The sequence below is a fragment of the Mauremys mutica genome, chromosome 5, assembly GCF_020497125.1.
Source record: "Mauremys mutica isolate MM-2020 ecotype Southern chromosome 5, ASM2049712v1, whole genome shotgun sequence".
In the NCBI taxonomy this organism is placed as follows: domain Eukaryota; kingdom Metazoa; phylum Chordata; order Testudines; family Geoemydidae; genus Mauremys; species Mauremys mutica.
In genome coordinates this window covers 20,170,688-20,185,423 of record NC_059076.1, presented here as the reverse complement: position 1 = coordinate 20,185,423, position 14,736 = coordinate 20,170,688, and the positions used below count along the sequence as shown (strand labels likewise).

The window sequence follows — 14,736 nt, the reverse complement described above, 5'->3', positions numbered from 1 at the left end:
CTAGTTAGGATATAATTGTCCACTGACCCAGTTACAGCTTGGTTCCATTTTACAGTGTAGATGGGTCCATAGTGGTGATATTAAGCCTGAGGTTGTATAGATGGAACCTCAAGACTTTAGCCCAGTTATGGAAGATTGGATATGGACCTGGTCTCATCTACACTACAAATTATAACAATGTTATAATTAGGTCAGGGGAAAACCAAGCTGGAACCAGGTCTCCTGATATAGTTGTATTTATAGCTTTCATATAGACTAAGGGGTTTCGGAGTCTTTGTGAAAGGATCAAATACTTGCACGAAATGTGTGCCCTTTTTAAAGCATGCCTGTACTGTGGCTTTACTTTCAGGTCAGTAAATATATGAGACCGTGCATTCTGCTATTCATTGTGTGTGGACATGCCCAGTTCCTATTGAAATCTGTAGGACTTGTGAGCACACAAAGGGCAGAATTGACCATTTGTGTTTGTTAAAGGGAGAGAAAAGGAATATAAATAATATTCGTGTCGTGCAAAATATAGACGAGTTCCCCAGGAACCCAGTCACTCTGTACTTCCAATGACCCCACTTTTTAACCTATCATTTTGTGTGGTTTTCCACCAACAGACTGTTGTTCACAGGGAGTTAACCTGGAGAAGCTTATTTTTTTCAACCCTTTTAAAATTGCGAATATGGATAATTTTGGGGGGTTGATGTCAGCACCAACTCAGGTTTTAGGATTTGGTGGAGGGAGTCTGAATGACGCTAGAATTGAGGCAGCTCACCAAACCTAAGTCATGCTGAGACACTTAGGCTACAAATCTTATAATGGATTCATCTATTTCCACTTGATGTCATGATGTTGTATCAATGGATGATGATGCAACATCTTGAGTTAATGACATAAGGATACAGGAGGATGCTCTGTCATGACACCCCATATACTACTCTTCTCTTTTTCTTCATCCTTTCAGAGGAGTGAGTGGGCCACTATATGCTGAAACTATGAATTTACCATGACCACATATAAATCTACATACTGACAGTGCAAACAAACTTAAAAAAAATACAGCATCAACCCAAAACAAATCATACTCAATCATTTTATTCCTCTGCTCCGTTCATGGCAAAACCTTAACCCATTTTGTTTCTCTGTGGTTAAAAGTTTTCAAGTAGCAGGAAGCAGAATAACTACAGACGTGAACTGACAGGAAATCCAGCACTACTTCTGCTCATCTTTTTTCTTTGCAAACCCTCATGTCATGCATTGTGCAGTGAAGGAAAGGGCCATACAAGGAGAACTGTTGTTTCCATAGTAGCAGATGGGCAACTGCATAGAAATGGGTCACTGCTAGAACACTGAGCTGATTCTAATGGCAGAGCAGCTGATGGCTAACCTGGTACAAGAGAGTTAAAGGTTACAGCCTTCCACAGCAAATTGAAGTTGCGGCAGAGAAAACAAACAAAAAAGGTGTTGCAGCGAGGCATGGGCATTATTTACTTCTGATACCATCTTAAATGGTCACTTAACATTTGCACATTATTAGTCATCATTTGAGTAGAGCTTGATTCTCCTCTCATTTACACCAGCATAACTTCACTGACTTCAGTACAATGACTCCTACTTTACTCTGGCGTGAGCGGAGAATCAAGCTGTATCCTTTGCCTTTTTTTTTTTGTGTCCCCATATGAAATGTGAACAGGTCTCATTCACACAAAGCACATCGCTGATTTCCCCTTAATGTTGTTCCAAATCAGCATGCTGTGGCGCGCACTATACCCAGGGTTTAGAAGAAGAGTATGCAGAGGATATGGGTTTGGGGCTTTTAGCCTCTGAACCACGTCTGTTCTCCACGTCCTCCCTTAAAAATAAGGTTAGAGGTGCCGTCTAAGCCTTTGTGAGAGTCACCCTTCACACTCATCATAAAAAACATATTGACAAAAGCGGCCGAATGGGCTGACAGTTAACTTGAAATAGGCTAAGCGTAATCCCTCTCTGTGTCTCTGATAGTGTGGCTCTTTAAGAGCTTCGTGGCCCAATTAGCCTATGCCTAAATGACACCATTTAGGCTTCGGTCATCTTTGCTAGCACGCATGAGCCAAAGAAATGACTTTGTGTGACTCGTAAGACCCTGTGAGACTATCTAAGTTTAAAGGTCTCAGTGGAGTATCTGTCTATTGAGAGAGACAAGGGGTGAGGTGGTACCTTTTATTGAACCAACAGTCATGGCTCCATAAAATTCCACATGTCCCTTTGGGTTAGGAGGAAACTTCTAGTTATCCCATAACTGTCTGCACTAGGCTTCTTTGCATCTTCCTCTGCAGCAACTGGTATTTGCCACTGTCAGTGCCATGATGCTGAACTTGATAGACCACCAGTAAAGAACTGGAATGGGTTACCTAGGGAGGTGGTAGAATCTCCTTCCTTAGAGGTTTTTAAGGTCAGGCTTGACAAAGCCCTGGCTGGGATGATTTAGTTGGGAATTGGTCCTGCTTTGAGCAGGGGGTTGGACTAGATGACCTCCTGAGGTCCCTTCCAACCCTGAGATTCTATGATTCTGTGATCCAGTCCGGCAGTTCTTACGTTTTTTTCCCTGCAAGATGAGCATTCAGATTTCAGGACTATAATTAAATCTTTATTTTTAGAATACTAAATACCATGGTGTAGGAGCCCTATGCATAGGGCCCTACTAAATTCACAGCCATGAAAAACACGTTACGGACCATGAAATCTGATCTGCCCCTGTGAAATCTGGTCTTTTCTGTGCTTTTACCCTATACTGTACAGATTTCACAGGGGGAGACCAGCATTTCTCAAATTGGGGATCCTGACCCAAAAGGGAGTTGCAGGGTTATTTTAGGGGGGTTGCAATATTGCCACCCTTACTTCTGTGCTGCCGTCAAAGCTGGGCGGCCAGAGAGCAGTAGCCGTTGGCCGGGCGCCCAGCTGTGAAGGCAAGACCCCGCCAGCAGCAGCGCAGAAGTAAGGGTGGCAATGCCATACCATACCACACTTACTTCTGTGCTGCTGCCTTCAGAGCTGGGCAGCCAGAGAGTAGCGGCTGCTGACTGAGGGTCCAGCTCTGCAGGCAGCAGCGCAGACGTCAGGGTGGCAATACCACACCAGGCCACCCTGACTTCTGCGCCGCGGCTGGTGGTGGCCCTTCCTTCAGAGCTGGGTTCCTAGCCAGCAGCCACCGCTGTCCAGCTGCCCAGCTCTGAAGGCAGCGCTGCCCCCAGTACCAGTGCAGAAGTAAGGGTGGCAGTACCGCAAACCTCACTACAATGACTTTGTTACCCCCCACAGCTCCTTTTTGGGTCAGGACCCCTACAATCACAACACTGCGAAATTTCCGATTTAAATAGCTAAAATCATGACATTTACGATTTTAAAGATCCTATGACCATGAAATTGATCAAAATGGACCGTGAATTTGGTAGGGCCCTATACACCCCTTCTGGGACTCTACTTCCTATTCTCTTTCCTATCAATAGTTGCAGACTGAATTGATGATCTGGCAAGCAGCTTTCCTTAGGCAGCTCTTAATGTAATCCTTTAAAGTCACTAGCCACTGGATGCCTGGTGTACCTGTGCCGGTGACCTTTTCCCCCCTCCATATGAAGCCTGATTCTCCTCTCACCAGTTTCACATCAGTATAACTCCATTGACTTCGTGGAGTTACTCCTGGAGTAAGTGAGAGTAGAATCGGACCCGTTATCTTCCAAGTGCGATTTGTGCAGTGATGGCACACAGTGGTCTGGAACACAGGTCCATAAAATGGCACAGGTACATGCAGTTTCAGTGGGTTTTTTTTTTACAGTTCAAAGTTTTGTGGCCTATCATATTCTATATTGATGCTGTGTCCAGTCCTTTAAAATAGCCTACGCACCTGAGTTTCTCCAAAACCAAGAATACGTAAGGAACTGGAGAACATATACGTTATCTTTTAATCCCCCTTCTGCCCCGTTTTGTAGTTGATACACATCATTCATTTGATCATACAGCTTCTTTAAAGCAGCCTGGTTTACCAGGTACATTCCTCAGCTCACAGAAGGGGAGGGAACTAAACATACAAGGTGTCAGAAGAGCTAACTAGGGGTGAATGTGGCCCAGAGTGGGTCTGATACTAGAGGCTTCATAAAGAGTTTTGTCCGAGTAAGATCTGCAGAAAGAGGATCCGGCAAGTAGGAATCCTCTGTATGTGAACTAATATGTAACTGTTTTTGGGGGGAGGAAGAGACGGAAAAACATTTATTAATGAGATAGAAATTGTTAACATCATCCAGTGACTGTCTTTTCCCTTCTTGTTTCTCCATAGTCGAATGGCATAGCTGCCCTTATTGCCATTCTTGTGCTGTTACTTTTGGTGGCTATTGGTCTTTTTTGGTGGTTCTGGCCTCTTTGTTGCAAAGTGGTAAGTAAAAAAAACGTAAATGGCTCATTCGGACATATGACCTATAACTGTCACCAAACTCTTGTTGGGAAATATAGATCATTTTTCATATATGTTTCTTGAAAGCAGGTAGTAGAGCAGCACAGTGGCTGTATAGAATGGATTAAGTACAAGAGTTTATATAATCTATGAGACATAGGTTTGGGATATTTTTATCAGTGGTATATTGCAAGCCACAGAAGAGGTCAGTTTAATAACAGTGAAGGAACTTTAAAGCACTTGCTGCTTTGACAGAAACCTAAGCACCAATGAACCAGGATAGGAAGACTGGTGTCTCTCGTTTGGCTTTTACCCAAATGCCATATTTCTGTAAAATCTTTCATAAAAGCTTTTCCTCTATTATTTGAAAGTGGCAGGCTATAATGGTGTGCAGATGTTTTTCTGAAATCAAGGACTATTTTAAAAGCACTAGCACTAAAATTGATATTTGTAGTCCATTATTGACTCTCAAGTTGCAAATAAATCCTTTATTCTCTTATTAATCCCTTGCAAAAAAATGAAATTATCATCCTGTCTATATGACATCTACTTTCATCTGAATAATGAACATTCTTTATCCTTCTAGCAGCAGTCAACAATGGTGCTTCAATTCCCCTCCCACCTCTCCCACACACATGCATGGCAGGAGTTTGAGATTGGTGGATTTTGATGAGGTGGCAAATTCTTCCAACCTGGCACTGTAGTCCATCTACCCAGACTTGTCACAGGGGAGGTCTCATGGGGGTTGGGGCAGTGAAATATCATCCCTCTTCCCAAATGCTCCGAGGCTGTTATTGAAGCACTGAGGTTGCAGTTGTTCCCACTGCTAACCGGAAGCAGGTTGTGAGGACGAGAGGGCCTCAAAACTGGCATGGAGGTACAGGACCTCAGCCTTCTGCGGATCCCCCATGTTCTATGGTTTCCAAGAGCAGAGCCAATGGTCCTTCTCTAATGGGAAAATCCCGCCCCTGTCCCACCCTTCACAGGATTGTCCCAGGACATATCCAGGAGGACATCTTTGGGTTGTATTCTTTAGACTCATAAATGTTATGGTCAGAAGAGACCAACGTGGTCATCTGCTCTGACCTTCTGCACCTTGCAGGCCACGGAACCTTACCTTCCCATTCCTGTAATAGACCCCTAACCTCTGGCTGAGTTACTGAAAACCTCAAATCACAGTTTAAAGAGAATTCACCATTTACACTAGTTTAAAGCTGCAAGTGACCCGTGCCCTATGCTGCTGAGGAAGGTGAAATACCCCCAGGGTCTCTGCCAGTCTGAGCAGAGTGTGGTTTTAGGGCCTAGTGCTACAGTAGTGCTGAGTTCTGAACACTCAATGAACTTCTTATCAAATAGTGACACTTCAATAGTTTTTGGTTTGACGGCCATGTCCTTACATTAGAGAGACAAGGCGGGTGAGGTAATATCTTTTATTGGCCCCGCTTCTGTCCTGAAAGACAAGCTTTCAGGCTTACACAGAGCTCTGCTTCAGGTCTGGGAAATGTACCCGAAGTGTCACAGCTTAACACAAGGTGGATAGTTTAGCATAGGTTGTTAACACATATTTTGAGGGGCCATTCAAAGTGAGGTGTCCCATTAATAACTCTTCAGTCCTGGGGGGCAGGCAGGGAGAAAAAAAGATGTGTGTGTTTGTTGGGGAGGGTGGTTAAGTGGGTTATAGATTGTTGTAATAAGCCATAAATCCAGTGTTTCTATTCAGTCCTATTGAGCTCCAAGGCTCGTTTTTTGAAGATGTTGTGCAGGTTTCCTTTGAGAATGAGGAAAGAGAGGTCAGATACAGAGTGATCTCGTTATGAAAAGTGTTCACCAACAGGTGATAATGGTGTTTTTATCTTTTATCATTTTTCTCTGTGAGTTCATACAAAAGCATGGTGATTGTCTGGTTTCACCTACACAGTGGTCATTGGGGCATTTAGTACACTGGATGAGATATGCCACATGACAAGCATGTGTAGTACCCATGTATCTTGAAAAGCGTGTTATGGGGGATGTTGATCATCATAGCAGTGGAGATGTGTGTACAGGTTTTGCATCTGTTGTTCTAGCAGGGTCTGGTGCAGTTCTGAGTTGGTGTGTCCTGGTCTATGGGAAGCTTGCTTCTGATAATGAGCTTGGAGAGATTGAGGGGTGGGGGGCTGTTTGAAGTCCAGAATAGCGGGTTCAGGGAAGATTTCTTCAGAATGTAGTCCCCATCTGGTATGGGTTTTAGTTGTTTGATACCTCACATGGATTCCAGTGTGGAATAGTACGGGACAATTAGTAGTGTGCAGTTGGAGGAAGTTTTATTTCTGTATTCTGTATTGAAGTTGTGGTGGAAATCTGTGATGAAGTCTGGAGGATGTCTGTTCAGAGGATGAAAATATCACTGATGTAGCTCAGGTATATCATTGGTTTTGAGTTGCATTTGTCCAGAAATTCTTTTTCAAGGTGGCCCATGAATCGGTTGGCATAATGAGAAGCCATCCTAGTACCCATGGTTTGGACTAACTGTTTGCTGTTGAGTATAAAATTGTTATGAGTGAGGATGAAATGGATGAGTTTGATGATATGTTTTGGGTGGATCTCTGTAGGTGGTCCATTATGTTGTAAATATTTGAGGCAGACAGCGATGCTGTCATTGTGAGGGATGTTGGTGTATAGTGAAGTGGCATCCATGTTGCAAAGATAATATTCTGAGGAAGGTTGTTAATGTTGCAGAGTTTCTGGAGGAAGCTGGCTCTTTGTATGGTGAGTGATTTGAGGATGGTTTCTATGAGATCCAATATTCCTCAGTAAGAGTGCTGTGGGCAGAAATGTTGGGTCTTCCTGAGTTCCCATGAGTGTATACCTTGGGAAGCATGTAGAACAGGGGTGGGCAAGATACGGCCCGCAGGCCAGATCCAGCCCGCCAGCCATTTTAAGCTGGCCCTCAAGCTCCTAGGAGACCAGACAGCAAATATGAAAAATTGGGACGGGATGGGGGGGTGGGTAATAGAAGCCTATATAAGAAAAAGATCCTAAAATCGGGACTGTCCCTATAAAATCAGAATGGGGTTTGGTCCGCTCCGGCACTCCAGCTGGGGAGCAGGGTCGGGGGCTGCTTCACGCGGCTCCCAGAAGCAGCAGCATGGCCCCGCTCTGGCTCCTATGTGTAGGCGCAGCCAGGGGGCTCTGCTCTGCACACTGCCCCCACAGCTCCCATTGGCCGGAAACTGCAGCCAATGGGAGCTGCAGGGGTGGTTCCCGCGAGTGGGGCACAGTGCTGAGCCCCCTGGCCGCACCTCTACATAGGAGCCGGAGAAGGGACATGCCACTGCTTCCAGGATCTGCTTGAGGTAAATGCTGCCTGGAGCATGCACCCCTGAGCCTCTCCCCAACCCCCTACCCCAGCCCTGATCCCCTTCCCAGCCTCCAAACCCCTTGATCCCAGCCCAGAGCACCCTCCTGCACCCCAAACCCCTCATCTCCAGCCCCACCCCAGAGCCTGCACCCCCAGCTGGAGCTTGCAACCCTTCCTGCACCCCAGCCCCCTGCCCTGATCCCCCTCCCGCCCTCCAAACCTCTCTGTCCCAGCACAGAGCACCCTCCTACACCCCAAACTCCTCATCCCCAGCCCCACTCCAGAGCCTGCACCCCGAGCTGGAGCCCTCACCCACCCCTGTACCTCACTCCCCAGCCCAGAGCCCCCTCCTGCACCGTGGACTTATTTCTGGCCCCACCCGGGAGCCCACACCCCCAACCACAGCCCTTACCCCCTCCCACACCCCAACCCCAATTTTGGGAACATTCATGGCCCGCCATACATTTTCTATTCTCAGATGTGGCCCTCGGACCAAAAAGTTTGCCCACCCCTGATGTTGAAGGTCCCTGGGTTGGTTTTGTGGAGGATGAAGTTGTAGAGTTTCTCTTTGGAGTTGTTTGAGGAAGAATTTTGATTATATCCTTAAATTCCTGGGTAAATTGTGGTGTGTCTTGAGTTCTTTATGGTGGGTGGTGTGAAACAGTTGTCTATTGGCCTTGAGAACATAGTCATCATGGTTGAGGACTCCGATTGTGTCCCCTTGAACTGTCACAGAAAAACAAGACAAAAACACCATATCAACTCTGGGCAAACACTTTTCATAAAGTGATCACTCTATATCTGACCTCTCAGTCCTCATCCTCAAAGAAGACCTGCACAACTCCTTGAAAAGATGAGCCTGGGAGCTTAAATTCTTAACTTTGCTAGATACTAAAAATCATGGACTGAATAGAGACACTGGATACAGAGTTTATTACAACAACGTATAACCTATTTAACCCCCTCCCACAGCTTTCCCCCCCTTTCTTCCCCCTTTTCTCCTTCTCTCCCCATGACTAGAGGGGTGTTAATGGGACACTTAATTTTGAATGGTCTTTGAAATACACATCAAGAAGTTATGCTAATCAGTCTGATCCACCTTGTATTTAATTGTGACATTCTGAGTATATTTCCCAGACCTGAAGAAGAGCTCTGTGTAAGCGTGAAAGCTTGTCTCTCTCACCAACAGAAGTTGGTCCAATTAAAGATGTTACCTCACCCACCTTGTGTCTGTAATATCCTGGTACCAATGCAGCCACAACAACACTGCAAAGCCTTAGATTATGATAATGTGCTCTTATTCCTTCCTTCTATTCCACATCCAGCGTGTTAACATTATTCATTATCCCAGTTTGTGGCCTATTACTTACTGTCTTCGATTGGCTAGGACTATAACAATGTTTAAAAGGGGACTGGATAAATTCATGGTGGCTAAGTCCATAAATGGCTATTAGCCAGGATGGGTAAGAATGGTGTCCCTAGCCTCTGTTCGTCAGGGGATGGAGATGGATGGCAGGAGAGAGATCACTTGATCATTGCCTGTTAGGTTCACTCCCTCTGGGGCACCTGGCATTGGCCACTGTCGGTAGACAGATACTGGGCTAGATGGACCTTTGGTCTGACCCGGTACGGCTGTTCTTATGTTAACTGTCCTTGATTATTGATCACTCCTTCAAGAACATTAGAGAAAGGGTGGATAAAACCATAGACATGGTTGTCTTGCTGATGGAAGTATTTAGTTTCATGGGACAGAGAACAGCCAGGAAGAGAGCAGCAGCTTCCAAACCTAAAAACTGTTGTATCACCAGAATCAAAACAAAAAGGAATAAAGTTGTTACGGACTTTTGAACAAAAACAAATGAGAACTGCAGAAGTTCCTGCCTTCTATTATCTGCAGGCAGTTGGTGCACAACACTTCAGATGACTTAGGTATTCTGCTTAATCATTGGCAGGAGTCAGTTCTTGAGATGTTAGTTGATCTGCAGTCTATGTACAGTACATGATTTTTTTTTTTAAAGGGAGTTCACTGTTGACAGTTCTTTCACTCTTCCTTGAATATCAGAACATATGATTGTATCAAACTGGCTTCACGCTCTAGTGCTGACATTTCCTAATGCCCACATCACTGGAACATTTGAAAAGTGTTAATGAGTGGATCAAAAGGACTGTTGCCTGAAGCAACTAGCTTTTTCTTTTTTTTTTATAAAGGAATCGGCTCTCCTCCAAACTCAAGTCTTCATTCTTTGTAACTAAGTAAATGAGATGCAGTCCTCCCTGATGATAAAACCAAACAAAACAAAATTGGAGACAAATCAAATTGTACATATGGTTAAGACAGAAAAGTGCTCTTCAGAACCGTCAGTACTGCATTTTACTAATGTGAATGAAGAAAAAAATACAGGCAATCTTGCAATATTATGTCTTTTAATATCTGCAAATTCTCATACTGCATTTGAATAATTTACTACAAAAATTGCCTAAATTCCCTAGACTGTTTTTTAAAATTCCATTTAATAATGGCTTCCCACTGAACTTTGCTTTAAAAATCAAATTGGAATAAGTACTGACTCTGTGTGTGTGTGTGTGTGTGTGTGTGTGTGTGTAGCCTGTCGAAACATAAGGGTGGGAGCATTGTCATACTACTTCCGTCAACAGGGCCAAATATCAGATTATTTTCTCACATCATTGTCACTTAATGGAGGGGTACATTTTCAAACAAGTTTCATCTTCTGAAGCTACTAGTAACTGCAGCTGATTAATGCATTAGCTCATTTTAAATCTAGTTTATCCTGCAGCTCCAGTGAGTTTAGCAGCACCATTTTAGGGCCTGATCTCATGTCCAGTATGTCAGTGAAAAGGCTCCCACTGACTCACTGGCTTACAAAGCTCATTGAAGTTGTCATGAGTCTTTTCCTTGATTTCAGTGGGGTTTAGATTAGGCCCTTAATGGGTTTTGGATTAATTTTGTTTCTTCAAATCTTGGTCCCATTGAAATTAATAGGTATTTGGTCCTAATGAGCATTAGCTCACATCATAGAATTAACACATATTTTGACACACTTAGTTGTCTCTGCTTAGGAGAGGCTCAACGGTATAAGGAAGAAATGACAGAATTATTAATTATTGATAAATATTTATATAAGGCCATAACTTTGTATGGCATTTTACTGACATTAGAAAGGCGTGGTGTTTAAATGTTGCTGGTAATTATTAGAACTGGGAGCACTGGCTGTTGGGAGTCTGAAAGGACAGGAAACAGGAAGGAGGGGGAAGGAGTTGAGGAGGCTGAGTGAGAGTTACAGAACGTGCAGCAGTAGCTTGGTAAAGAAGTTTCCACTTTAAAAATCAAGGCCTGTTGAAGTTTGTTAGTACCTTGCCTGGCTGATACAACAAAAGGCCTCAGCTCTGAAAAGGCCTCAGACAAATAGCGAAATTTAAGATCATAGATAAAGAAAGTGGAAGGAAGAAGGGAGTTGAAACAAGATAATGTGAGTTTTATAATATTGAGAGAATCTTATAGGTGTTGATCTTTGGATAAACTTCAATGCTTCTCGGTGCCTCTGCACATCTTCAGGTTCCTAACTACCTTTGCAAATCTGGCCCGTAACCCCTCTGCTTCAAGTTTCCCATCTATAAAGTGGGCATAATAGTGCTGATCTACCTCACAGGAGTGTTATGTGGATTAACTAGTTAATGTTTGTAAAGTCCTCTGAGATCTGGTGCTGGAATGCACTACAGAAACATTATTTATTCACCCTTAAGTTAAAAAGTATAGGAGGAAAAATCATGTTCTGACACACTTTTGCAAGCACGAAACAAACGTCTTTTTGTTGAAAGTCCATAATGTGTTCTCCTACCCATTGAAGGTTCCAAGAACTAATGAACCAGTTCAATATTTGAATTCTGAAGTATTTGGTAATATGTTTCCAGTTATACCATGCATTTACTTTTAACTATATTCATTTTAATATCATCCGTATACGTGATGCCCAAATTTATTTTGGAAGTAAACTATTTTGGTGGCATTATCATCTGGGATGTCCGCGGTGACATCCAAGTTACTTTTATCAAGATTAAAAAAAAATCTTCTACATATGATGCCATCAGTCCACTTGTTTACTTGATATTCAGAGGCACTTGTGAAGATAATTAAAGTACTGGAATTAATGGCAGGAATAGGGATAAAATAACATAACTAGTATTTCAAGACAAATGTAATTTTAGGAGCTTTTTATGTAGCAGTCATTTTATATATTTTAATCAAATCTGTATTGTACCAATGCCCAAAATAATCATGAGTCTTAGTACAGGTGGAGTATTTCTTTTTTCATATCTGAACAATACTGAGGCACAGAAAATCATGACTGTATAGATAAAGTATTTCTTTACTGTTAGCTTGGCCACAGAGTGAGCCCACCTGTCGTCTGTTAAGTCCAGCTTGTTTCTGTTTTGTAGAAAATTGTTTCTGACTTTAATTTTTGCAATCGTCTTAATAAATACATTGGTGCATTTTTTCTGTTTAATGGCTTGTTGGGGATTTTGAGGTGAGTAGCAGAGGAACGTACAGAAGTTCATGAGTGTAAGGGAGCAGAAAGAAAGTGGAAGGGGTTTAAGTGGCATAAGTCTATTTTTATGCAATATTGCATATTAAATTAAAGACTAAGTCTAAGTTAAAATAAGATTAGGAGCACTTCATGTAGAGCGAATAGAGGGCTTTTATTACTAACATGAAAGCTCCCTGGCATGTGTTTGCCTTCCTGTTTTCCACTCTGTGGACAAATTGTTAATATTTATGTGCCAGAAACCCCATGGATGGCTATAAATTAGAAACAAACCTCCTTAACAGGAGGGATTGTTTTCCAGTAGCAATTTAAGAATGCTTGTGAATGTAGCAACGCTGCACTGTAGGGATTCTACCCTGAGCACCACAAAGGAAGCCATTTTGAAATTATAGATCTGAAACGTGAAAGCGGCAGAAATAATTTGGGTGAATAGTTTAAAGGCCTAGAGTTGATCTTGAGTTTCCGGAAGGCGTTTCACACTTGTCACTGGGCCAGAAATTCTCTATATGACATGAGAAAACTGGTTTATAGTTAAGCAAGTTCTGAGTTAGGCTTTTGGGCTGCCTTTTGCTGATACTGACTAATTAACAACATAGGACTTCATCACTGGCTCTTACTTAGAATGACTGCACCTTATCCAATTAGTAAGTAAATGGGCAGGCATGTTTGTCCCAAAGAGTGACTGTCAACCAGTTGATTTTATTTTATATTAGGGGGATGGTGTTAATCCCCACACACGTTTGGTAATCAGGAGTCCAGGGAGTTGCAACAGCAGTTGCCAATTTGTGAAGAAACACTGGTGATTCATAGCGGAATGGTTAACAATTAAGATACTCTATCAGATTTTGAAGGTCATTTGCAGTCACTGACTGCTGTCACTCATGCTTGTCTTTGTATTGTTTTTAGGTCATCAAGGATCCTCCACCACCACCTCCAGCTCCAAAAGAGGTACAGTATGAGGGTGTTTATTGATCCATTCATAGAATATCAGGGTTGGAAGGGACCTCAGGAGATCCTCTAGTCCAACCCCCTGCTCAAAGCAGGACCAATCCCCGGACAGATTTTTGCCCCCGGTCCCTAAATGGCCCCCTCAAGGATTGAACGCACAGCCCTGGGTTTAGCAGGCCAATGCTCAAACCACAGAGAATAAGACATCATCCTAGCATGCCACCAGTTACGTTAATTACATTACACCATCCCATTAAATATTACTGTATATTACGAACCAGCTCTTTTCCCCCAGCTGCTAATTGTCACAGTGGTTAGGGCAATTTCCTGGCACGTGAGAGACCAAGGTTCAGGTCCCAGATCTGTCACAGACTTCTTCTGTGACCTTGGGGAAGCTGCTTTTTGAGTGTCTCCATCTGTGAAATGGAGGTAATAGCACTTCCCTACCTCGCAGAGAGGTTTGGAGGATAAATAAATCGAAAAGATATGAGGTCCTCAGATATTACATTGGTGGGGACCATGTAAGTACCACAAATAACTAGCTACTCTAGCCACAATTCCTCCTTAACCAGCGCCTTCCTCGCATTGGGCTGTATCTGTCCCACCTTTTTAAAAACAAAATAAAATAATCAAAGGGACTATATTTTTGATGCTGATAATAATGATACTTGGTGCTTATCCATATGTGATGCCCAGTTTTATTTATTTAAATTAACAGTAAAACCCACCATAACAAGAAACTCGAAGCTCCCTAACAATGAACTATCTTAAAATAACACTTCATGACATACACTGAATTAACTCAGCCAGACAGTAAATTAAAGCACCAATAAAATCCTTTAATCATCCCCTGCCCCCCCTGTTCTCTTCCAGGTACATATTCTAAACTTACTGCCAACATTCTTTCAAATAAATGGCTTTCTGTTGCATGTGTGCTTCTGCACAGACCATACTGCTAGAATTCTGGGTGGTATCTGACCCACCTTTTGAAAACAAAATAATCCAAGATACTGTATTTTTGTTGCTGGTAATCGTGATACTTGGTGCTTATCATATGTGCAGAGTTCTGTACAAATAACCAACTACAGCTATTGCTTTGTTTTATTATTGAATATTAAGCTTGTCTTAGAAATGGAGGGCACATGGTAATCCAGTTTTGCCTGAGAAAACACAAAAAGACTTCATTAAGGTAAAATTAGGGTTGCAGGCACATACCAGTGTTTTGAATTTATATCACCTTTGAGGAACATTACAGTTAACACCCCCACCCTCACCTAAAAGCCCTAAATATTAGAAATCCAGGAAATTCAGAGCTAAGGTGACCACTTTCACAAAACCACACAGTCACACACAAATGACAATTAAGGCCCTGATCCTGCAAAGACTTAGAGGCATATGCTAAACTTTCTGTAGTGTGAGCCAGCAGGCCTGATTCTCATTTATACAGAGGCCAGTTTTTACCATTCTGGCATTGT

General features: G+C 42.9%; 1 protein-coding gene across 3 annotated transcripts in view; it reads left to right on the top strand.

Annotated features, from left to right (window-relative positions):
* Positions 1-14,736, top strand: part of ANTXR2 (ANTXR cell adhesion molecule 2) — a 195,318-nt gene that overhangs the window by 105,597 nt on the left and 74,985 nt on the right. For 2 of the 3 annotated variants that reach the window (XM_045018805.1, XM_045018802.1), the window contains exons 12-13: positions 4,298-4,393; positions 13,220-13,261. In XM_045018805.1, the coding sequence (XP_044874740.1) occupies positions 4,298-4,393; positions 13,220-13,261 (138 nt within the window). The remainder of the gene's footprint in view (positions 1-4,297; positions 4,394-13,219; positions 13,262-14,736) is intronic. The other variant, XM_045018803.1, reaches the window with a different exon arrangement.